Below are 27,264 nucleotides of genomic sequence, written 5' to 3' on the forward strand. Positions count from 1 at the left end.
CCTCTCTCTCACGAAATGTTCAAATTCATTTTTCATTTTTATATATATGATACTAAAGAGAGACGACCTATAGCTAGCTAGAAATTGTGTAGTCAAATTAAACAAAATTTAGCTTTGTATAATGCTCGACCTTGGTTAATTTGGAGTGAACTAGTCTGTAAAAATAATTTTTTTCATTTTCTTATTTTAGTGTCTATATTTTATGTTAGGTTGATTAAATATAATAGTTTCGTATTTCAATTAACAAAAATATTTAATTTAATTGGTTATAAGTTAGGTTAATACATGTTGTATTCAAATTTAAACTTTTTTATTTTACATTTATTTTCTTTTTTGGAAGCCCTTGGGAGGGATGACCCTAGATTGCCAAGCAACCTGCAAAGTAATTAATGATTTTGATCTAACTCGATTTGATAACCTATCGTAGGGAAAGTGGTTGGTGTGAAAGTTGATCCCACTAATTAAGTATTCATTGACTTTGTTCAATTTGGGCTTAGGAAATTGGTCAAGTAAGAACTTTACCTTTAACTATTTTTATTAGCTAAAATAGAAAGAGTTTTACATCATAATTATAGAAATTATGCTAATCTTGAGAAAAAAATCCTAGTTTTCAAACATAAAAAGAACCTTTAACTTGTGTAGGTTGGTGTGCATATGTTCGGTTCCTTATACGGATAAATATTTCAATTACTTGTTTTACCCATAATTTAATTCGAATATAACTTAAAGTTTTTTTAGAAAATGAAGGCAAAGTAATAAATAAATAAATAAAAATTGAGTATAATTAAGAGACTAGAATGAAATGTTAATCATAATACATATAAAGAAAAAAAAAAAACCTTATATTTATTTCAATGTAACATGATAACCTCCAATTCAATGGTTGGAAACTTAGATAATTAATTATTTTGGTGTGTATTCAAATATGGATAACAATAGTTACTTATATTCTCGATATCCTTGAATACTCGATAATCTGGTTCGGATATTTTAAATTGGGGTCGGATGAAGGAATAAGAAGTGTGCAGAACTCAAACTCGATACCTGACTATATATATTAATATTAAAATTAATTTCTTTTATTAAAGTTTAATTAATGTGTGACTTATCAAATGTTTCATCATTACAAATCTATATATATATAATGATGCTTAATTTTTAAAGTGTTCGGATTGCCGGGTCGAGAGTTGTGGTTAATTTGGATATATATGTGAGAGTAAATAGATATTTAGGTCGGATTGTGGGTTGACCCGCCCATAAACTTAAAACGGTTAAAAATAAATTGTTATAGGTATGTTTCGAACTTGTAACCTAACAAAACAAGTATAACCCTTTAACCAACTAGACTAATAAAACTTTATATTTTAACTTCAACACCAAATTTAATTAACGCAGGACATTTTAACAATAAAAGTTTAACTTTTTAACTAACTAATCTATATATATATAATGATGCTTAATTTTTAAAATGTTCGGATTGTCGGGTCGAGAGATGTGATTAATTTACATATATATGTGAGAGTAAATGTTATAGGTATGGTTCGAACTTACAACATAACAAAATAAGTATAACCCTTTAACCAACTAAACTAATAAAATTTATATTTTAAATTCAACACCAAATTTGATGAACGTGGGACATTTTAACAATATAAATTCTACTTTTTAACTAACTAATAAATATATACATAATGATGCTTAATTTTTAAAGTGTCTGGATTGTCGGGTCGCTGGTTAATTTGGATATATGTGTAAGAGTAAATGGATACTTGGGTCGGATTGTGGGTTGATCCGCATATAAACTTAAAACTGTTAAAAATAAAATTAAAAATGATATAGGTATGGTTCGAGCTTGCAACCTAACAAAACAAATATAACCTTTTAGCCAACTAGGCTAATAACACTTAATATTTTAAATTTAACATCAAATTTGATGAACGCGGGACATTTTAACAATATAAGTCCAACTTTTTAACTAACTAATTTATATATATATATAATGGTGCTTAATTTTTTTAGTGTTCGGATTGCCGGGTCGAGATCTGTTTTGTGATTAATTTGGATATATATGTGAGAGTAAATGGATTTTGGGTCGGATTGTGGGTTGACCCGCACATAAACTTAAAACGGTTAAAAAAAATAAAAAATGCTATAGGTATGGTTCAAACTTCCAACCTAACAAAACAAGTATAACCCTTTAACCAACTAGGATAATAACACTTTATATTTTAAATTCAACACCAAATTTGATGAACGTGAGACATTTTAACAATATAAATTCAACTTTTTAACTAACTAATATATATATATATATATATATATATATATATATATATATAATGATGCTTAATTTTTAATGTGTTCGGATTGTCGGGTCGAGGGATGTGGTTAATTTATATATATATATATATATATATATATATATATATATATATAAATATATATATATATATATAAATATATATATATATATATATATATATATATATATATATATATATATATATATATATATATATATATATATATATGTGAGAGTAAATGAATACTTGGATCGGATTGTGGGTTGACCCACCCATAAAAGGATGGTTTGAACTTGTAACATAACAAAACAAGTATAACCTTTTAACCAACTAGACTAATAACACTTTATACTTTAAATTCAACATCAAATTTGATGAACACCAGACATTTTAACAATATAAGTTCAATTTTTAACTAACTAATATATATATATATATATATATATATATATATATATATATATATATATATATATATATATATATATATATATATATATATATATATATATATATATATATATATATATATATATATATATATATATATGAGTATGATAGGGAACGCGGATGGCGAAAGTCCGCGAAAATAGAATATTCTATTTAAACACCGAATATTCTCTTTCAATTAACTAATTAATTTTTCTCTCTACCTCTACCAATTAATTTATCTATATTCTCACGATTAATTATTTTTTCCTTTCAATTTATAACTAATTATTAATAAATGATTTTTAATTTATTTATTTCTTTGATATTTATTATCTCTTATTTAATTATTTAACTAAACTTAACACTTTACAAATTACAACCATCTCTCACATTAAATATTTTAATAATATGTTTAAATAAAATATAATGTGTTGTATTTATTAATTAATTTCTTTTTTCGCTGAACCTAAACCCTAAATCATAAACTCAACACCATAAAACCTAAACCCTAATTAATATCTCTCCTATCGTTAGTCAAATATTGTGAAATGATAAAATTCATCATAATTTTGTGTTCATTATTCTTGTAATTTTATTATATCACATTATTTTTTATTCAAAAAATATTATTATGATATTTTAATAAGATATTATTTTTAATTTTTGAGTTATATGTAAAAATTTATTTTTAATTTTTAAGTTGATTTTATTGAAAAGATATATGAGTAATAGAAAAGAAAAAATACAAAATATAATTTATTGACCAGAGAATAAATTAATTAATATTAAAGGAAAAAAATATGGAAATAGAGAAATTAATTAATAAAGAGAAATAAATTAATTAAATAGAGATGTGAGAAATAAATTAATTAATTCTTTAGAGAGAAAGAGAAAAAAAAATAATTAATTGGTAGAGGTAGAGAGAAAAATTAATTAATAAGAGGGGGAAAAATATTCTGTATTTAAAAGGAATATTCTATTTTCGGGGACTTTCACGGCCCCAGATTCGCGTTACCTATCATTAGTCTATATATATTGATGTTTAATTTTTAAAGTGTCGGGATTGCCGGATCGAGAGTTGGTTAATTTGGATATATATGTGAGAGTAAATGAATATTTGAGTCGGATTGTGTGTTAACCCGTGCATAAACTTAAAACGGTTAAAAATAAAATTAAAAATGCTATAGGTATGGTTTGAACTTGCAACATAATAAAATAAATGCAACCTTTGAACCAAATAGATTAATAAGACTTTATATTTTAAATTAAACATCGAATTTGATGAACTCAGTGGTTTATTAATAGTTTTTATTCGGTCATAATTCTCTTTTGACTTTGCGCTATAAACTTCATTATTATTAGTAAGCAATAATGGAAGAATTCCGTCATATTTATAGAGATAGGGGACATAATTTATATAAATATAGTAAGTCTCGCATATGCTACTTTAATGATAGTCTTTACATTTTCTCTTTCACATGGGAAGAAGTGGACTCTAGAGGTCAAACTAATTGAGTTGAAGAATCAAACTGTATTAATTGTTTTAGAGATCGTTCTGTAATGTGAGAGTAAATATATATTTGAATCGGATTGTGGGTTGACCCGCTCATAAACTTAAAACGGTTAAAAATAAAATTAATAATATTATCATATTTTTACCGTAATATTTTTTTATTACTCGTGTAAATGCACGGGATACATGCTAGTATATCATAAATACATCATTTAATTTAGTCTTATTCACATTTCACTTCAAATATCGTCATAAATACACTACATTCAAACTTTAAATTTTTTATATATTCCCAGAAATATATTTTTCTACATAAATCTTTAATTTTCAACTTTTATTTTAATAACAAAATATTACTTATTTTTTCATTCTATTTTTTCTCTACTCTAATTTATCTTTTTTAAGATTTACAAAAATAAATATGTAGGTAAGTAATGTTTTTATTTGTATTTTTAACATTATTGATATTAATAATTTTAAAATTATTTATTAAAATTGTGTTTTTTTTTCAATCTATATAATTTTATAAGTTTTTTAATTAGATAATGGGGTATCTGTCGGGGATCAGGTACTCGACGAATCAGGAATGATGATATAATTAGAGATACTCGTCGGGTTCGGGATCGAGCAATGAAATGAAAATCGGGTTCAATGATGAGTCCTTCGTTACTTATCGAGTAGAGTAGGTACCCGTTGTCATCTCTAGTGACAAACGAGATAATATTCCATATATATATATATATATATTATTTTGAAATATATCCTGATGTGGATTTAAATTTGTTTATTCATTAAATTTTGTTTGAATTATTTTTAAAATTTTTAAAATTATTTAAAATGTTATAACAACATTAATTTTGGTTAAAAATAGGTACATATTTTTTATATAAGTATTATTATTTATTTTTATTACAGAAAAAACTCTCACATTCGTTTCAGTTAATTTCTGTAATTGCATTCTTAAACACTACGCATTAAGCAATTGCAAGTAATAAAAGAATATTGAGTTGAATAGAAAAAAATGTTTGATAGTATATACTTATCTCGACAAAAATTTATTAGAGGTCTATTTCTATTATTTCTTTTTGTTATTTAGTCTTTTCATACAAGTTATTTTTGTATTTTTTATTTAATTTTAAATTCTCTCACTAACATCATTTTTTTTCTTTGACATATTCATTAATCAATGTCCACTTCTTCCGCAACTCTCTTCAATCCATCAATGAAAGAAGAATTCACCACAAGCTTAAAGAACTAGTTAAGTTTTTTAAATCTTATAAAATAACAGATTTATGTCCAAGTATGAATAACTCTGATTTTATTGTCGAAATCTCAAACACTCCCCATAATTAATTTTAAATAATCATTATCTAATCTTCCAACTAAGTTACTTTTCTTATATTTAGGTTAACACTTATTTCTACTTACAAATTAACTTCGTCTTTAAATCAAATTACATTCATTCTCATTCATACATTCTCACTAAAAGTATAGATGCCTTTTTGGTGGAGGTTCTATACGACGGGCCAATTCAAAACATAATTGCGAGATTCAACGTATTTTATTATTTCGTTACGTTATAAGAGTTGAAATGTATCTTAATTTTATCGAGAAAATAGATTTTGAATCATTTTGAAGTGGATGCATATGAAGAAAATGGAGGAGAGTTGATGCATCTGAAAATGAGTTATATTTTTCTTAGTCTGTAACATCGTTGTCTAGAAAATGAGCAAAACAACTGCGTCGTTGTTTGAAAACGAAGTTGAAGAATTTATTTGAAAATGGAAATGAGAGCTTTGTGCGTAGGAAGATTTGGGAAAAATTAAAATGTCATGTATATGAAATGTGTGTTTATTTTCAATAGGGGTGTAAACGAGCCGAGCCGAGCTCGAACTAACCCTGACTTGAATTCGGCTCGATTCGTTTTTTATTGGCTCTTCGAGCTTTTCATATTAAGCTCCAACACGCCTCGAACATATAACCATAGGCTCGAATTCGGCTCGATTCGTTTTTTATTGGCTCTTCGAGCTTTTCATATTAAGCTCCAACACGTCTCGATCATATAACCATAGGCTCGAGTTCGGCTCGAATGGCTCAAAAGACTCGAATTTAAATATATTTATATATTAATTTCTTATATTAAAAAAACGAAGTCGAGAGTCCAATATTCATCGGACCTTAGAACCCTCCGCGTATTTTTTTTTGTTTTATGCCTCGTAACTCTTTCTCAACTAGGACTTGGTTCACGTAAGAATGTACGTATTGGTTCGCGTAAGAATACACGTAGAATACCTAGCTAAGAGGGTTATTCATGTTAAACAAGTTCAAGAAGAATTTTTTAAGTCGTGTATTGTATTTGAGATGAACTTGAAACATATTAGACTATATTATATTTATTTTCAAAAATAAAATAATTTATAGTGAAATAAAAATAATTTTATATCTTCTAAAATATAATACATTGAGATTGCATATATTAAATAATATTATAATATAATTATATTTTGATTTAATTTTCAAAAATAATGTTTATGTAATTAAATTAATATTAATTCTATTAATTTCTTTATAACTTATAAATATTATATAGTATATATTTGTTAATTTATAAATATTATTTTAGTATATATATATATATATATATATATTTATTTATTGATAAATACTTTATAAGAAAATAAAAATAGTTTTATAATTTATAAAATATAATATATTGAGATTTCAGATATTAAATAATATTACAATATAATTATATTTTGATTTAATTTTTAAAAATTATGTTTTTGTAAATAATTAATATCAAATTTATTTATTTCTTTACAAGTATTATATAACATATATTTTTTAATTTATAAGTATATTTTGAAGAGACTCATAAGCAATTAGTCTTATAGTTATGTTTTAAATTTTGATTAAAAAGTAAAATATAATAAAAAAAAGTTATACGATTAGGCTCGAAAAAGCTCGGCGAGCTATTAAGCGAGTCTTATCTAAGCTCGAATTCGGCTCGAATCTTAAACAAACTGACTCGAGCTCTACTCAAATTTGATTTTGACCGAACTCGAATCGAACTTTGACCGAACCACTCACGAGCGACTCGACTCATTTACACCCCTAATTTTCAACTCAAATTAATGGTGTTATAACATTTTAAATGGTTTTAGATGTTTAGGGAATAAATTCAAAATATATCATCAATCTGGTACGGTAGAAAGAGTTGATCAAAAAATCAAAAGGTCACGGGTTCAACTTCCATTGAAAACGTTTTGAATGAAAGCGAAATGTTGTAAATGTGGAGTGTAATGTTAGTTGTACTTAATTAAAAAACCAAACAAAAAAATATATAAAAATATATTTCAAACAACTAAATTAAATGTATATAAAAAATATTATAACAATTGTCACTATTATCTCACCAAATAATCTTGTTTTGACCTTTGTTTTTTATTTGATAAACTACTTTGTCTTGATTTATGATTTTTGGCTATTTTTAGTGGTTTCTTTTCTACTAACCCTTTAATTTTCTCAACATAATGTTTGAGATTTTACTTGTATTTAAATAAATAAATAAATAAATAAATATAATATAAAAAGTTTAGTTAAATTATAGACTAAATAAATCACAAATTTAGTTGATCATTCAAATTGAATTGAATCGTCTGCCAGTTATACCGACTAAATCTAAATAGAGTTAGATATATGATCGTTTATATGTCCTCAATATATATATAATTTATATAGTGTTAAGATTTTATATAATTTTCATATATATCAACTTAAATTTTATGTCAATATTTAATAAAATAATTGTTTAAAATTATTATTATAATAGTATTTGTTTATATTGTTTTGTTTAAATAATTATTTTAAAATTAGTTTAAAACATGTTTAATATAAATAATTAACGGCCCAATATTTATATATTTAATTTAACGTAATACCTGAATATTATCAAAACGACTTAATATCGGATATATTTAATTCGACGTCTTACTTAATATCTGATACATCTAATCAATCTCTGAATATATGAAAGCATAACCGACCTACTATGGACAAATTTAAATTTATCATAAAAAAATAATCAATCCTAGAAACACCATATCACAAATTACAAACGAAACAATTGAGTGATTTGTAAGAGGTTGTATTTTTATATAAATTTATATTACACAACATTTTGCTGCCATTTTTCTTTCTTTCTTTCTTTTTTGAAAATAGTCAGGAAGAAAACATCCCACCACCACCATCCCCCTCTTACTCTCATAAATGTGTTGGAAGTATATATATTTGTATTTGTATATGAATAAAAGTTGAGATAAAATAAATAATGTACCAAAACAATAGCTTTCCATCATCTTCATTTACTCCCATTCCACTTAATGCTAACTACCTAAAATTTCATGCCCAATTGCCCATCAGATGCATCCTTATAGGGAGAGAGATAGAGAATAAGAAATTAAGAAAGAAAAGTGGTTAGTTTCCAACCAGGTTTTCAAAGACATTTCCAAATGCAAATATATCATCTTTAACAATCCTCCTTGGAGATGACCAAACGGGTAAAACTCGTTCAACCTAAATTAAATTTAAAGGTTGCCCAATCCAACCCGAAATAAATTGTTGAAAAATAAATAAATAAAAGTTATTTTATTTAGGTAATTTGGTAACCCAATCCAATCCAAAATAAACCAACCCAAATGAACTTACCCAAATTCAAATTTTAGGTTAGGGTTTAGGTCAACCCAAAATACACTCACCCCATTCTATACAACACATCATCAACTAGCTAGTTAATGCAGTTAATCCCTCAACTGTCAACACACACACCATTCCCTCAATAATACCCATACAGTAATTACACTAGACAAACAAGCACGTTATAGATGTCTGTCTGTTTATTCTAACAAACAAGCCATACCTTACACCAATAATAAGCCGCCCTTCAATTGCTCACATCTTGCAGGAATTCATCCGTCAAATACCATTTCCTTACTTTGTCTGTACAGGAAAATCAAAGCTATATATCAAAATATATAATATATATGTTTTAAAATTTTGATTAGTCAATCCAAAGATAACTTCAATCACAATTGTTACATTACAAGAATTCATTTCTGCTGATTTTGATCACCTGTTTTTTCTTCTTTACCCTTCTTTTTCTCCGAGGTTTTTTAGCATCAGAATTGGAACTAACATTACTACTCAGCCCTGTCTGAACATCTGACGATACCCTATTTCTAGAAGACGGTCCACTCCTGCTGCTGTCCGATGTGTTGCTTGACGTGGATAATTCGGCTCTGTGCATGACAGGTTTCTTACTTGAAGATCCGCCACAGTTTGATTTTCCATTAACAGAATTTGAGGAAGGTCGAGGTGGAGGCATCAGGACCCGAGCAGAATTCTGTCTCTTCATAAATACATAAATGCTACTAATATCAGTTTCAAGAATTGTATGTTTAATATACAAGATTGTTTTTAAAAACTAACATGATTCCTTTCGTCACTTGATAACCCGGATGTCGCTTTCCCTGATGCACTAGATGCTTGTTCCCTGGACAGAAATAACAGAAAATATCAAGGCTTTGCTTGATGTGGGTTATTTGAGATCAATTTCAAATAACCCACTATCCAATCATCAAACAAAATGCCATCTATTTCATTATATATTTATAATCCTAATGTCTTTTTACCCAGATAACCTCATTTTCAATAAACAACATCAAATAAGGTTATTTTGAATATCCACTAGGTTATTCAAATAACCCAAGATCAAACAAGGCCCAAGTATCCAGGAATGCCCTCTTTGGCTTGAAAGAAGTAAGACAGCAAAAAATCATTAGCATATTGATTGCAAGAAATCAAAAAAAAAGGAGACCATTGTTTCTAAGCTTGAATGAACATGAAGTTGAATACCCTACCCTTATTTTCCAAGAAAATCACTAAAACCTACAGTAAACGAAAACATCGTATCTGCCACATAAATTAGTACGACCAATTACAGACAACAGGATCTCCAAAAGTGAGATCTGAAAATGGATATAGAGGAGATGATAATATACTTAAAAAATCTCCACCCATCCCTAGGTAGACGCTATAAAGCATAAACGACATGAGAAAAAATACACAATCAAGACCAATAAATGACATTTTACCTAGCACTTTTGTCTGTCCATTCATCATCTGCATCGGCTTCATCACTAGAACTTCCAGTTAAGAAAAAATCATCATCACTCACATCCAAAAGTCCATCATCCTCACTTCCAGTCTCTGGTAAAAAAAAACATAGCCAATATAGAGGATATGTCTTACAAGAATATAAAAATGAGAGAGGGGAAGAGTGGAAAAAAGTTTTCTGTTATACACCATGTGTAAGAGGCAATGAAGGGATAAAAAAGAGGAAGGTCACCACAAGTACAGAAGATCTTATAACATGCATATCTGAAGTGGATATGAACCTCCATTTAGAATTAATAAGAAAGTGTCATTTTTATAAGTATCTCATCAAATAGAAAATACCTCATTTTTTCTTGAACAGATATATGTTAGGAAAATAAGGAGCATCTATTGAAGATTTAATGTGGGCTAAATAAAAGTGATCAGTAACACAAGTATTACAGCAAAGAATACATCTAGATACCTTCCAGATCCTTCCCGCTAGCAGCCGCTGCTGCTATATTAGCTTTGATCTTCTCCCGTAAACTATTTCTGGTCTCAATTATGTTTGTGTCATCACCTCCCATGAATAAAGACACGTACCTCTCAGTCTTGGGAAAGAACTGCAATAAATCGACATGTAAGCTTTCTACACAAGTTTTGTATGATAAGAAATAACTATAAAGAAAATAATAATATTGACAGTTTTAACCATTAAAATTTCAACATTTGGCTGCAAGTATTGCAGATAAGCATATTAAAGCTGAAGAATATAAACCAAGATGAGTCATGAAGGGGATTATTGGTGGCCTATTCTTGCACAAGGTTGTGAATGATTTCCTCATAAAGTCACAAGAAATGATTGCCCCAGCAGAAACGTACTTCCTTTTCCAAGGATGCCTTTGAGCTTGCCGGTAACATTTCTAGAGAAGTGAAAGTTCTATAAAATGCAACAAAAAAGGAAACAGTTGAGCCTTTTCATATGCAATTTTAAACAGCATGTCTCAGAGTCATCCTACACGTTTGAATTAAAGCTCACACAATCAATACTATCTACAGTAACTTCAAAAAAATTCAAACTAAAGCTTTTAGTTACATGAACATCTAGATGGGTGGTGTAGGCAGAATGGTTGAGGAAGAGACTGAATGGTTCCTAGTCTTGATATTGAGACTGGTAAGAACCCCTTAGTATAGGAGTCTCCCTAATGAAGCTATGGAATTATGTAGGTTATTTTCTTATTCTACTCTAATTCTATCAAAATGGCACATTCTCTCCCTCTTCTTCCCCATTGACTGACAGATACTAATCCCATTGTCAAAGACTGTTACAAATATATTTGTTCCCTAAGTATTATTATCCCTTCCTTCAGGTGTCTTATTCATCGTCCTATTCAACCTTATTTTGTCTTCATAGGCACACCATATCTATAACAAACCATCCTATATATGTCATTAACCAAACCAATATGATGAAATTATATTTATTTCAACCTCACACAAATCATCTACAGCTTTGTTACTGAAATCTTAAGAACCCATGAGGACAAGCCATATCTATCATTCTTGTCAAATTCAGAATCAACCCTCACATTACTATAATGGCAATCATCACCTCAGGTTGCATGGTTTATTTATTTTGATGTGTGGAATGCCTTTGGCCTTCCATCACTGTTTTTTTTTTGTTTTACTTTTTTACTTCACACACTTTATTTGGATTTACTTTATTAAGAATAGGATTAAAATATCCTCTATCTTTCTCTCTTTTGAGCAATTTGTTCTATGTATTAAGCAATGAAAAGTTTCAATTATTTCTTATTTTATTTATTTTTTAAATTAGCATTTCACTCTTGTGTGGAGAGTACCAAGAAACTATGTAAGTAGTTCCTCAATTGTGGGAGTATTCATTGCATTGATTGCCTTACTCTCATGAACAAAATGCAGAATTAACCACATTATTGGCCCATGCTCATGTTAATATAAAATATTAATCACTCTCTACTGCAATTTTTTTCTATCAAATCATTACCCCACACTGTTCTCCAAATTCTGCTCCATTCCAAGATTTTCAACTAATATTTCATATGACATATGATTATAAAACTTTTCATCCATTTGGTTACTTTTGTACTCTTCTTCACACTAACAACAATCTTCAAATTCTCCTTCCACTAGTTAGTGTGTGTTTATCTAGGCCTGTCCAATTAAGTATTTTGACCACTTTTCTAGTGCAAAAGATTCACTCCTTTAAATATAACATAATATGTCCATGGATACCTTACCCTAACATATTCAAGATCTTCCTTCAGTTTAAGAAGCTGTCCTGCAACCTCTGCTCCTTGCGATTGACCAGATGAAGCACGTTGTAGCTTCTCAAGACGCCTTAATCTTCGTTCAATCTTTCTCCTCTCTAAGAACAACATGCACAAAATTAAGCAAAGGACGTACTTGAAGGACACGATTAAACGAGTAGATGAGTTCTCACCAAAAAACTTAATCTTACGGCCTCGCAAGAATATTATGCGTTCAGTGGAGAGCGTGTTGTGAATTTCTCGTTGTTTCTTCAGTTCTTCTAGCTTCTTCTCTTGAGTCTCCCTGACTTCAGGCGGAAGATCCTATAGAAGAAAGCACTGTGTTAGAAGAAATAGATACTAGGGAAAAAAATAAAGCATTCATTTGTAGCAAGAGTGCTGAAATCTCAAGCTATTGGAGATAAACTTCAGCATATTATCATAGACATATAGAGCCTAGAATTCAATACATGCTAAATAAGACATGTCTTAGAACCTAATTTATTCAGGTTCCACACTTAAAAATTGCAAGAGAGACAACACTAATCTAAAATATATGCAATCGAGATTATCGAACATATTTCACCCTGAAATAAGCTTAGATCACATCGTATAGGAGTTTTTCATTCAATACATGTACATTTGTTTTAAGTTTTAACAAAGTCAAATATACATTAACATTTCACAGAGGTCTTATAGTCTGAAAGTCTAAATTCCTAATTGTAAGATAAATGACTTGTTTTACCTTATTAATGGAAAACCTAATGTTAGAAGTATAAGTCTGCCAACAATCTCATAAGCTCACTTGGCTGGTGATGAGACTGAAAAGTGAAACATAATAATACAATATAAGAAAACGTTTGCATATGTTTCTTCCTTTAGATGACCACATCCTTTCTAATCATGCTTTTAAGAAGCATAAAATTGTTCACAGGACACTTGGCAGCACAAACTTTCAATAACAAGGTAAACCTAAGCTTGGTTTGTTGGACCAAGATTATGTTGGTACTTCTCTTCTTTCACATTTTGTTGCTAAATAAACTTTACGTTCAATTGATTCCAGAGGTAATTTTTTTTTTTTTAAATTAGTGCAAAACTTTCCATATATAGGTCACACAAGAAAAGGACTGATAACTTGATTCATTAATTAGAGAATGACAACTCAAAACTGGTAATTTAAGATAATTACTAATCATACTATGAAGCATAACGGTGGCAAAGCACATCTGTGTTAAAAAAAATAACAGGCATAGAAGTAGAATATCCAGAATGTTTCTTGTCCATTTGCCCCTCTTCTTGCATATATTGGACTAAATAGAGAGTAAAAGCATCATATTTCCAATAAATATAAAAGAGAGAAGAAACACAAAAGTATAAACAGGTTTAAGGAAAATGAACCTACTTCTTAAAATAGGTATGTTAAATTATTGACGGGAGTTATAGATCATCCAAGCACCAAGGGGGATTCAGACATGTGCTTGTCAGCCTTTTACTCTACAAATCTATAAATGGAAAACAAAGCTACCACTTTAAGCAGGACAGGCTTGCTCATGTGGATATTTTCTTTTGTCAACAGTCCTTGAGGACCACTCCAATAAAGCCTTAACTGCAAGTTATTGTAGGAAAAAACACATTTGTGTAGATTTAAAGCATTTGAAGCACAAATAATGATATAATTAGTTCTTTTGCATCTCTTTCTCTCACTGTAATTGTTCTTATTTATGTTTTAAAAGGTATCTTGATGCAATCACAACCTGTTGGAATCTTTCCATAAATGTACTCTCTTTTGGATTCAAGAAACAACTCTAAGAGATACAGCCAGTTAATGTAATTCCCAAATCAAGTCAAATTGCTAAGCTTCCAAAGTTCAAACCCAAAATCTTCTTCATTGTTTGGAAACTATATATTTATATTTCTTACTGAAAAACCAGTATTAACATCACATAATCCATAATTACCTCTTCATCAAACAGCCCTTAACATATAAAGGCAGATCAACTAGACCTTCTCCAAAAAATAGAATTCTCTCAGCTATTATCTATCAGTTCACTCTATTTCTAATATTTTTACACACTTTTAATTCTAGAGGAAGTTGTCCGCAGACTCAATCATTTTCATCTCAGTTTCCTTAAATTGGTAAAACTATCTGCTTTTTAGACTCACAAATAGACAATAAATTCAAGTTCCTCATTATAGTGATAGCTTACCGTGTTCATCAATTCATCAGCACAAACATAATCATTGTGTGTAACTCAAGGAAAACACATATGAAGGTCAATAAATTCAACAGCTCCGGAAATCGGATGCAGACAGATCGATAGACGTACCTTCCGGAGCATTCTCTCGACCGAGCGAATCTGATTTTTGAGCGAGGCAGACTTGGGCTTGGGCTTGGACTTCTTGTCTACGCTTAATCCTTTCGACCGACGGCTACTTCCACCCATCGGTTTACGTCCGGCGACTCTGCGCTTACCATAACCGCCGTGCGCCATCGATGAAGTAAGACGATGGAGATTGGAGATTGAATAGAGATGAAGAAACGATACTCACATGATGATGAGTTATGTCAAAATTTGTTTAGAAATTTCATTATTATATTCTCCAATTTTGTTATGCAACTTTTTTTTTTATTAAAATCATAATCTAGAAAGAAATTTAATGATGTAATTTTTTTTAAAAAATAGTTTAAATCGCTGGGTTAAGTCGGTCGGATTTTTTCTAACCAACTAATTGATCGGGTTTAACTGGGTTAATTGTATTTTTGATTTATTCATTAACACAATCTGATTTGATGTCAGTTCACCGAGTTTGTCAGTCCCGACTGCCAACCGAATTTCAAAACTATGTTTAATATACTAGACAAAAAAAATCATTCTATAAATAAGATTATGATTAAAAATTTACTTACAATTTTAAATTTAATGATTTATAATGAAATAACTATTATGAGAGTCATTATAAAACAATAATAATTTTCAAATAGGTTGTTCAATGCACTCCAAGTTTTTGTGAAAATTACTTTTATTTATTGCTGCAAGCTTAACTTTTAAATATATATTTATATTTCATTATTTTAATTAATACACTTAAAATGGGATAAAATTTATAAACTATTTCTTTTAAAACAAGTTAAAATTGCTTAAATAAAGTAGTGGTGACAAAACTTTTTGAGGGTATTTATCACAACTATTTAAGTGTTATAAGTAAAATAAAATTATATTAAAAAAAGCTTATATAAAGCATAACAAATTTAGTAAATAATTACAGTTTAAGAGCTTATTTATATTTATAGAGTTACTCTTTTATAATATGTATACTTTTTGGGATAATTATTATTAAATTGATCATTTTTTTATGACTTTTAATTATTATAGTCTAAACACACCATTTTAATTTAGTGTTTTTAGGCTCGATTGATGTGTTTTTTTTTTTTTTTTTTTTTTCAAAATTTTATCTCAAAATTCAATCATTATTTCAACTATTTAATCACTCTTTTTATATATTTAAATACCAAAATTAATTTTTATTAACTCTAAAAAAATATATATTAAAATGTAGGGACATTTTTATAATTTAACCAAAAACTATTTTTTTTAATATTTATCAAACTAGATTTTTTATCTGAAAAAAAAAAACTATTTTTTTAACCAAAGCCTGGGCTTGAACTTAAAACATTTTCATATATTTAAGTAAGAATATTTAAATAATTGTATTATTGTTCATGATTAATTCATAATGCTAATAAATTATTATGATAATCGGAGAAGTTTCATTAGGTAAACAAGTTCATACATTTGGAGAACTCATTAATCTTTTTAAAGATCTCCGTATTCGTTAAAATTTATTCTTTTTGTTTGATAATTGGTAAGTTATTTTGTGTTGTGCTTTTTTAAATGTTTTTCTTTCAATTTTTGTAATGTTTTTGTCGTTAAGCTTAAACGACTATCATTTTGCATTAACCATAAATTTTTTCATAAATTTTTTCATTTGAAGTATGTTGGTTTTAATTTATTTTAGTTAAAGTTAAAAGTACTTTGAGTTGTTAAAATCAAGAATATAATTAAAATGGTTAATAATTTATAAATTTATTTTTCATTTAAATACTAAAAAATTATTATTTAATAATAAATAAAAGAAGAAGTAATAGTTACCAAATTAATTATAATAATTTATTTACTTGAACCTCATTGTAACAATGATGGTGAATAAGTGATAATATTTTGTTTGAATTTGTAAAACAGTATAAAATAAAAATATTTTATGAACGGTCAAATCCTAAAATTTTAAGTTCAACAATTTAAAATGACAAAAGTTTATCTAAATCAAAATAGTTAATCTTATTAGAATATTAAAAATATTAAAACTTTAAAAATTAACTTGTTATTTTAATGTTCTACAAATAGAATTTTAATTAATTGTATTATTAAAAATTATTTTGTTTACTTATATAAACTTTAACATTGAGAGAAACATTATTAATTTCATAATAAAAACACTTTATTTTTATATTTGAATCTAAGGCCAAATAACTTTAGACTAAAAATAATGTTTTTAAATCATCAATAATGTAAATTGGCATCCGTTACGTCAAAAAGAAAGAAAAAAAAAGTAGGCAATCCCCACCCCACACAAAAGAAAGAAGGAAAAAGCAAATAACTTTGACAATAATAAGTTGAAATGAATATTACTTATTAGATAATATAAAAAGTGTCTTAAATTTTCAATGTTTATCTTCAAGCTATCATATCAAATACAATTTCACAAAAGCCAAAAGGCATAAAGGAGCAAAGTAAGATCATGCCATCTGACTTTGATTGCATTGTTGAACAAGCCAAAGAAAAATAGGTTATTAGACATAGACATGTAAAACAGTTATCCACCACCCAAAGACCTGTTTGGTTTCGAGTTAATCAGAGTTGTTCGAGTCACCCGTCGGTTGACCGGGTAAAATCAGGGCAGCTAGTGATACCGGCATTATGCATAGAGATTTTGATTGAAGGTATTGCATTGCTGCCCCGACGTCTTCTTCCATGAGCCTGGCAGCTTCCTGTTCTATGTCCATATTTGACCATTTGTCCCATGCCTGCTGATTGCAACTGTCTTCAGTGTTGTCCTCCTACAAGATGAGAAAAAATTGGTAAAATGTTGTAAATACACACTTTTTCATCCTATTTTCTCATATACATCGAAAAGAGGTGTTGGCATTTAAGCTGCTCTTAAGGGCTCAAAATTCATCTTGATAAAATCTACAAACAGTAGAAATTGCATAGTAATTGGATCCATCGATGAAAGGCGTTTGAAGGTTGCAAGATTTCCAGTCAACCAACCACGCCTTCCATTTCGATTGGTCCTTTCAATTGGCTTAAGATCTACAAAAGCTCATATTGAGTTGAAGAATATAGTACTATTTTACCTGGCCTGATTTCAATGGGACATCAGCCACAAGTTGGACAACTGCACCGGTTCCACCTAGCCTACTCATACTTAGAACCTGTAAATTATTATTGAACAACTCAAATCATCAAGGCCAAAGCTCATAGAAGAAAGACAAAACAAAAGCTCATAAGTGACAATACGATATAAAAGTGAAGTTCAAATCGGGTAAGAGAACAAGGGCAATGGGAAATAGGCTCCCCAGAGTTCTAAAACCGATTCAGAATAATACCCAGTCTATGCAATTCGCAACAACTTTATCAAATACAAACTTTAGCATTTCAAAAAATACATGTATCCCACAAACAGTGAACCAACAAAAGACCTAAATTAGGAAGTTAACACTTTACCTTGACTTGGAGTTTCAAGAACTTAACATAATCCAGAATCTCGTCAAGCATTGCAGCCCTATCTGTCTGCAAAAGAAATGTATCAATTGGTCATAGTATTAAAATCAGATAAGAGATGAAGTTGCAGGTACAAGCAACCATGGATTCGAATTAGAACAACACAATAGGTACCTTATTGCAGCTTGGAACAAGTTCTTGCAAGGCCTTTATCCTTTCAGCTATTCTTTCTCTACGCAACTACCAAAAGGATATAAAAACATTAGCTCAAATCGGTGAATGGATCTGTCATTTGAAAGTATGCCCATGTTTACCCGTTCAGCAATACTATGGGGGTCAGTGGCTTGGCCACGACGGGCTCGAACCCTTGGGTGGTTAACAGGCTGGCGTGGGACTGAGACTGTGGTGCTCGAAGTCATTTGTCCATGAAAAGGCTGTTCAAGATTACAAAAGGAATCAACTTAATCCCTAAGGAAACAGAGAGAAATTGAAACTCGAAACTTTTACAGAATATAGAAAAAGGGGATGACATAATTAACCTGCTGAAGCTGATTTACAGATGGCCGGACAGAATGAGGCTGTAAATGCTCAAACGCAGGGAAGAAAATGCCCATGTTCGCCGGCTCTCTTTCCTGCATTCATCAAGAACAGCCACCATAATTAGAAAATTGTATATGATCATCATCATCATCGATCAATTGGTATCCACTTTTACATTTGATTTATTTATTCAGCCTATTAAGGGTAACTGTTCATATGGGTTGTTGTTACTTTTATCTAGGATTTAGGAAATAGGAAGCAGAGGGGTTGGGTTAAACAGAAAGTTCATCAGAGCTTACGGTCCGGTCATCGTTTCCGTTGTCTAGACTGAGGCCTAGAGGGATGAACGGCTGCTGGAATCTTCCGCCGGCAGAGACGATGTCGCCGGAGGTGAGATTTGATGGTAGGGAGTGTCCATCGTTTCCGTTATCGAGGCTTCCGTAGGAGGGGATTGAGAGGATTTGATCGAGGAAATCATCTGCATAGCCCTCCGGCGGGTTGCTTGCCATGGGAGATGAGAAACTTTCCGTCTAAAGGCAGCCGGTTAAAAGAAGATGGGTTAGTTAAGCTTTCAGTGAATTACTAAATAGACTGAGAAAGGAATGTCGGAAATATAGAGATGACACGGCGGAACTCTCTTTCTTTTCTTTTTTTGATCATGGATTATTTGAAAATCAAAATTTGTGTTTGATAAAAAATAAATTATTTGTAATGAATAAAGTTAAATTATTATTTTTTTTAAGTTTAAATCTTGTCAAAAGAATAAAATATAATGTATTGTTTATTTTTAATTAATAAATTGAATAATTTAATTATTAAAATAGTATTTGATATTAAATAATTCAATATTATTATTATTATTTTCTGAAAAAGGTTAATGTAAATTAAAAATGAAAAAAATCGTTTAAGCATCACGACAAAAAAGTATGACATGAAAATAAATAACGATACTCAATAAATTATCGAACTCGTAAATTCTTGAAAAAAATAATTAACTCTATGACGGACTCTATTGGTTTTTCCTGAACGAATCTCAGAAAATGTCATAATAATAATAATATTATGAATGATACACATCGGAGGACTACGATCATTGAAAAATCGACAATTTCTCTCAAACCGGGTAGTACACCAAAAAATAATTGGGATGATAACCCAACTATGTAGGTATGTCTCATATCAACCGCATCAATCCAAACTTCTTAACAACTACCCAAAGACACGGGCATCATCCAATGAATCATAGTAATATTTCACAAAAGACTTCAAATACTAATCACATTTCGACAATACAAAAGTAAGTGAGTTTTCGATTCAACTTTTCGTGACACATACATAATACAACATTTTTTCATGCAATATAATTCATTAAAATTCCACCACGAGATTTTGAATGAAATCTTTGACTCACAAAATTTTTCCCAACAAAAATTATATGGAATAATCTTAGCAAACAACTTGTAATAATGACCCACATGAAAATATTATTGTAATGTAAAAAATTGACTATTAAAGACTTTACAATTAAATAGCAACACACTTAGTCTCTTAGTTTTCATATTCCATCTATTAAGTGTATTTAAAATCTTTACATATTCTAACCTTTTAGTTTCCCTTATTTTTGTATAAGTTCATACTCTTGTAATTGTAATAACACACAGGAATACATTCTTAATCTACAACAAGTTCTTGCTTATTTATTTGTTCTAACTTGGTATCAGAGCCATTATTCGGTTTTAACAAACCTCTGTATACATGCTTTCTTCTTCATCTTCTTCCGCTACAACCACTCATCTCTTCCACAATCTCACATCTATTAAACTCGATCACAAAAACTTTCTTATTTGGAAATCTCAAACCTTACCTACCCTAAAGGTTATGGTCTCTATCCATATGTTACTAGAACTAATTCTGCCCCTGAAGCCTTTCTCCAAGTCGATGATGCTGACGGATCTAGTGTCCTCACTCCAAATCCTGCTTTTACCATCTGGGAGGAGCAAGATCAAAGGATCCTTTCATGGCTTCTCTCCACCCTTTTAGAATCCATCCTAGCCCAAGTGGTTGGTGAATCATGCACTACATCTAAATCCCTTTGGTCTTCTTTAGAACGCACTTTCGCCTCTCAATCTCAAGCTCGTCTAATGCAGCTTCGTCTTCAACTTCAGACGATAAAGAAGGGCTCACTCCCGATGGTCGAATATTAACAGAAAATAAAATCAATCATCGATAGTCTCGCTGGTGCTGGGAAAAACATATCTCAACAAGATTTCATCCTTTATGCTTTAGGAGGACTCGGTCCTGAATACAAATCTCTCACTGTAGCGGTAACCACTCACACCGACCCCATCGCCATCGAAGACCTCCAAGGAATGCTTCTTACACATGAGATTCGCCTTGAATCACTCCACTCTAACTCTCCAACCGCTAATCTTGCTTTTGGATCGAGAGGGATTTTGAAACCATCCCACTTCCAACGATCGCAACGTTCGGTCTCCTCTCCGAGTGATTATAGTGCAGAAAATGAAACTGTCAATAGATTGAGCTCCCATAATTCCAATGGATATCAAATAATTGGGCCTTCAAGTTCATCTAAATTTTCACACTCCGATTGGGCTTCTACTATCGGGTTAGGGGTCCTTCTACTAATGGGCCTTCTATTTTGGGTCGTGGGCCTCGTGGGCCCAATAGAAATAAAATACAATGCCAATTGTGTGACCGTTTTGGTCATGCAACTAATGTTTGTCGATCGGGTCTGTTTTGTAATATTTGCAACTTTACAGGTCATTCGATTGAAACTTGCCGACGTCGTCAGAATCAAAATTAAACGACACACTCTGCTATGATGGCTACACCTTCTTCTATTTATGACTCGGCCTGGTATCCCGACTCTGGTGCTACTGACCATCTCACGACGAACCTTGACAATTTTAGCATCTGAACTCCATATAATGGTATAAAACTATTAAAATGGGAGACGGTAACCCTCTTCTTATTTCTATTATTGGGCAATCATTCATTCCATGTTTCAATAAAAACCTTCATCTACGTAATATATTGCATGTCCCATTAATAACTAAAAATCTTCTAAGTGTTTCCAAATTTTCTATCGATAATAATATTTTTTTTGAATTTCATCCAAATTATTGTATTGTCAAGGATCAGGTCACGAAGAGGGAACTCCTTCGCAGCACACTTAAAAATGGGTTATGTCGTCTAAACTCAATCGTCAACCATCCGCCCACTCATCAAGCTCTTATTGGAACTCGTTCATCTGCCAACTCTTGACATCATCGTCTTGAACACCCTTCATTATCAACATCAACCTTTATTATGTCTTCTTTTCATTTACCTATTATTGGCAACAAGAAATTAAGTTTTTGTGAATCTTGTTAATATGGAAAAGCACACAAAATTCATTTTCTTATTTCTCAATCTCGTTGTAAATCTCCATTAGAATTAATACATTCTGACGTTTTGGGTTCTGCTCCTCTTTTCTCTACTAACGGTTTTCGATATTTTGTCCATTTTATCGATGACTACAGTCGCTTTACTTGGCTATATCATATCTATTGAAAATATGATGTTTTGCCAACTTTTATTAAATTTAAGACACTTGTTGAAGATTAATTCAACACATTTATCAAAACTCTACAATCTGATTGGGGAGGCGAATATATGAGTCTGAAATCTTATCTTGAAACTCATGGCATCCAACACTGTCTATCATGCCCTCATACAAGTGAACAAAATGGTGTTGTTGAACACAAGATTCACCATCTTACAGAAATGAGTCTCACTCTTCTTTCTCATTCTTCTATGCGCCTATCTTATTGGGATGATGCGTTTCTGACAAGTACGTATCTCATTAATCGTCTTCCTTTAAATGGTAAGACTCGTCAATCTCCCTTTGAAATTCTTTTTAATCGTCCTCCTAACTATATATTCATTAAAGCTTTTGGATGTTCTTGCTTTCCTCTCACTCGATCATATAACTCTCACAAAATTGATTTTCGAACTCTAAAATATATTTTTCTTGGCTATAGTCCAAATCATAAAGGCTATCATTGTCTACACCTTCCTTCCGATAGAATATATATCTCTCGTCACATCACTTTTGATGAACAAACATTTACATTTAAAAGTACATTATCAAAATCTACCAATCTTTCTACACCATCAGTCTCTCCAATATCGCACTTTCCTTTTCTGCCACGTTCATCACCACCAATCTCCCTAATTTTAACATCACAAATCCCTAAAGTACCATCTTCTCCAACATCCGAACACTCATCATTATCATCAAACTCCAACCATCCATCTTCAACAATCAACTCGCCAACATCAAACTCCTATCAACCATCACCAGCAACCAACTCATCTTCAATCAATCCTCTTACTCACATACGTGGACTTCCTACCGTTATACATGCTCCTGAATGTTCCTCTCATCATATGATCACATGTGCCAAAGCTCGTGCTCTTCATAATACTAATATTGCTACCATATCCACCTCTCCACCCACATGTTTCTCCACCGCCAATAAAGATACTCAATGGCGTTCTGCCATGGCAAATGAATTTAATGCTCTAATTCAATATAAGATGTGGTCTCTTGTTCTTCGATCCTCATAGAATATTGTGGGTAGAAAATGGGTTTTCAAAATCAAATAAAGAGTCAATGGTTCCATTGAACGTCATAAGGCTCATTTAGTTGCAAAAGGAATTTAAATTATCGATTTAGACTATTTTTGATTTTTTTTAAAGTTAGTCACTTAGTTTACTTTTTGAGAAATTATGGGGAAAAATATATGTTAAACGAGTTTTAGAGATTCTATTATTTTTGTTTATTAAAAATATAAAAATCATATAAATTTAATAAATTACCATTAAATTGTAACAAAGAAAATTAAATTGAATGGACAACGGGACATAACACCAATTTTTCTCAATCAAACTTAAATTAAAAAAAAATTAATTGCGTGAAAGACAAACATTTTGTTTTTCCTAATTTTATATTAGAATTAAGTAACAACTCTAAAATAAAAAATGTCATAACTAGTATATTTTCTTTTAAGTCATAATTTTGGTTCCCCATCTCATGTTTTGGGCGAGATGGATTTTGAGAAAATTGTTTCATCTACTTGTTTTACAATATTCGAGAGAAAGGTATGCATTGAGTCGATTTTTAGGTGTTATAATAAAAATTGATATATTAAAATCATTAATTAATTTATGTACTAAAGATTTAGACCATAGATTTAAATGTTAAGTATTTATCTTTAATTTTTTTTAAATTAAAAGGAGGTTGAATTAGTTAATATATAAATAAATAAATACTAAAGTGAGAATAAAAATATCATTGCCACTCCAAATGAAAAGTTTGACACTCTCTTTTATTGCATTGAACTTTTTTGATTTCTAGAAATACAACAAAAGTTTCAAAACTAATGCACATAAACTCCATCTTCTAAAATTATTATAAATGATACTAAAACTGAAGTATCTTAACAAACTATAAAAGTTCGAATTGTACCAAGTCTTATTATGGGTATAATTATAAACAGCTAACATGAACTTTTCCTTTTACTAGGGGGTCCTTATTGATCACCAAAACCAAAATTGAGCAAACACAATAACTAGAAAATAACCTAGACACAATAGCACAAGATGGAATCATTGATGTTAAGATCTAACATTACTTTTGATTCATATCATTGTCACTTTTATCATCGATGATCCATGCCTGTATATATGATTGATGAAAAAGAAATTGTATGAACGATAGACTTTTGAGCTTTTCAGAGTTTCTATCTTTAATGATGATATGAACGAAAAAGAATGAAATTTGAGAATAATGGATACTCCATTGGATCACCGAACAAAGAAAAACAGAGCATTTATATGTTAAAACAAGAAGAGATCAGACTATGGTATTAAGATTTTCGGTCACGGATAATCAGAAACATGGACCATAGAATATAATGGAATAGAATAATCATCATCTCCCTAATTTCATAAAAAAACGATTTAGTAAGTTGATTTGAAGAACCGTCGGAGACTTAAATATTATAAAGTGAATCATGAAAATTTTTCATCATATTGTTGCAGTTTTGTTTATGTTATAATTATGTAAATTAGGAATTACTTAATTTAGTGTGTGAGAAATTAAAATCTGAATGCGGTGGAAGCGTACCTTAATTATTGTTCTGAATATTCTCTTTTCTTGTAATAGAAAAAGTCTTTAATCCTCTATTTCTTTAGACTTTCTTTATGTAGAATGGTTCTTGTTGGTCCTTTGGATCCAGCCCAATTAGGCATCTAATAAAACAAGCAAAACCCTAAGAATGTTGCTCATTCTATCACTTCTAGAGAGAGAAGCTATTCTTCAAAGAAGAGAAGAAACAGAGAAGAAGAAACAGAGGAAGAAGAAAAAGAGAAAGAAGAAGAAAAGGAGGCAGTGGATCTCTTACATTTTCACCTTCAGGTTTCAATCTCTTGTTATCTTATATCTAGACTAGCTTAAGTCTGGATGAATCTGGTTTTCTCTGTTTGTATGCCTCAACTTTGGGTTTAAAGTTGAGAAGAACATTTGTATCTGTTTCTTGCTTATAGTGAAATTTGCTGGTTGGCCCCGTGGTTTTTTACCTTCCAAGTTGAGAGGGTTTTCCACGTAAATCTGGTGTTGTTTTGTTCTGTGTTTGATCTTCTGTTTTAGACTTGGATAACCTGTGCATTTACCCATCTCACATTGCTAGATTACAGTATAAAAGTAATCTTCATTTCAAAATTCCCAACAAGTGGTATCAGAGCTGTTAGGTTTATTTTGGAGAGTGCTTTTTCAGGTTGAGATGGAAGGCAATAGCACAATGATCAGGTTGACAAACAATAACTGACAGATTTGGAATCCAAAATGGAGGACATCCTTTATTGTAAGGATCTGTATGAGCCAGTTGAAGGAGATAGTGCAAAGCCAAAAGAGATGGCTGAAGTTGATTGGATAAAACTGAACCGGAAAGCAGTCGGCACAATCAGACAATGGCTTGATGATAGTGTTTATCACCATGTAGCAAGTGAGAAAAGTGCTCATGAGCTATGGAAGAAGCTAGAGTCATTGTATGAGCAGAAAACCGCAGGTAACAAAGCGTTTCTGATCCGAAAGTTGGTAAATCTGAAATTCAGAGAAGGCACAGGTGTTGCTGAGCATTTAAACGAGTTCCAGAGCTTGATTAATCAATTATCAGTGATGGAGATGACCTTAGAAGATGAGCTACAAGCCTTATTGCTATTGGGATCATTGCCTGACAGTTGGGAGACATTGGTTGTGACAGTTAGTAATGCAGCTCCGAATGGTGTGCTTACTATGAGTATAGTTACTAGCAGCTTGTTCAATGAGGAGACAAGAAGGAAGTCAACTAATACAAATAGTGCACATGCCCTAGTCACAGAGAACAGGGGAAGAGCTGAACACCGACAACAATCAAGAGGCCATAGCAAGTCAAGAGGCAGATCAAAATCTAAGGGAAGAGAATGTTATCACTGTGGTAAAGAAGGTCACATGAAGAAAAATTGTAGAGCCTGGAAAAGACTACAGAATGAAGGCAAAAATCAGAAGAAAGATGATGAAAACAGAAATACCACAGCCACAGTAACTGTAGAGGATGTAGTTATTCTTTCTTGTGAAAAGGAACAATATCTACATGTAGAAGATCACCAAGGAGTTGAGTGGATAGTTGATACAGGTGCTTGCTATCATGCTACACCGAATAAAGAGTTCTTCACCACGTACAAGGCTGGAGATCTTGGTACAGTGAAGATGGGTAATACTAGTCACTCAAGCATTGTGGGTATTGGTGACATTTATTTGCAGACAGAACAGGGGCATCGGTTAACACTGAAAGATGTGCGGCATATTCCTGATTTGCGTCTAAATTTGATATCAGGTGATACATTGGACAAAGATGGATTCAAGCATTATCTTGGTGGTGGTGAATGGAAACTCAGCAAAGGATCAATGATTGTAGCAAAAGGGAAGTCGTGGCACTCATTGTACAGAACACATGTGAAGGTACTCAAAGATGATCTGAATGCAGTACAAGCTGAAAGCTCTCTAAATCTGTGACATCAACGCCTTGGCCACATGAGTGAGAAAGGGCTGCGAATTCTGGTGAGGAAACTGCACATCCCCTCAACCAAAGATGAGGTTCTGGATCTATGCGACTACTGCCCATTTGGTAAGCAACATCGAGTCTCTTTTA

The 27,264-nt window shown here is 30.7% G+C and overlaps 2 protein-coding genes across 2 annotated transcripts; both read right to left on the bottom strand.

Annotated features, from left to right (window-relative positions):
• Positions 1-8,877: 8,877 nt before the first annotated feature.
• LOC124921849 (rRNA-processing protein EFG1-like) lies at positions 8,878-15,263 on the bottom strand. The gene is made up of 8 exons (XM_047462548.1): positions 15,017-15,263; positions 12,884-13,013; positions 12,681-12,808; positions 10,886-11,024; positions 10,401-10,515; positions 9,736-9,799; positions 9,380-9,655; positions 8,878-9,246 (listed from the first exon to the last, which is right to left on the bottom strand). The coding sequence occupies exons 1-8, from the start codon at positions 15,179-15,181 to the stop codon at positions 9,238-9,240; spliced, it is 1,026 nt and encodes a 341-aa protein (XP_047318504.1). The 5' UTR covers positions 15,182-15,263; the 3' UTR covers positions 8,878-9,237.
• A 2,094-nt stretch (positions 15,264-17,357) lies between these two features.
• Positions 17,358-19,604, bottom strand: LOC124920605 (transcription factor UNE12-like). The gene is made up of 7 exons (XM_047461126.1): positions 19,309-19,604; positions 19,009-19,101; positions 18,784-18,903; positions 18,644-18,709; positions 18,473-18,538; positions 18,103-18,180; positions 17,358-17,805 (listed from the first exon to the last, which is right to left on the bottom strand). The coding sequence occupies exons 1-7, from the start codon at positions 19,516-19,518 to the stop codon at positions 17,596-17,598; spliced, it is 843 nt and encodes a 280-aa protein (XP_047317082.1). The 5' UTR covers positions 19,519-19,604; the 3' UTR covers positions 17,358-17,595.
• Between the last annotated feature and the right edge of the window lie 7,660 nt (positions 19,605-27,264).

This window comes from Impatiens glandulifera, chromosome 1 (assembly GCF_907164915.1).
Source record: "Impatiens glandulifera chromosome 1, dImpGla2.1, whole genome shotgun sequence".
NCBI classification, from domain to species: Eukaryota; Viridiplantae; Streptophyta; class Magnoliopsida; order Ericales; family Balsaminaceae; genus Impatiens; species Impatiens glandulifera.

Coding starts and splice junctions, on each gene's coding strand:
- LOC124921849 (XM_047462548.1), bottom strand. CDS start 15,181: ATGGCGCACGGCGGTTATGGTAAGCGCAGAGTCGCCGGACGTAAACCG. Junction 10,516..10,885: donor TAGCGGGAAGGATCTGGAAG/GTATCTAGATGT, acceptor TTTTTTTACCAG/AGACTGGAAGTGAGGATGAT. Junction 9,656..9,735: donor CAAGTGACGAAAGGAATCAT/GTTAGTTTTTAA, acceptor GTATTTATGAAG/AGACAGAATTCTGCTCGGGT.
- LOC124920605 (XM_047461126.1), bottom strand. CDS start 19,518: ATGGCAAGCAACCCGCCGGAGGGCTATGCAGATGATTTCCTCGATCAA. Junction 19,102..19,308: donor ACGGAAACGATGACCGGACC/GTAAGCTCTGAT, acceptor TGATGAATGCAG/GAAAGAGAGCCGGCGAACAT. Junction 18,904..19,008: donor CTGTAAATCAGCTTCAGCAG/GTTAATTATGTC, acceptor AATCTTGAACAG/CCTTTTCATGGACAAATGAC.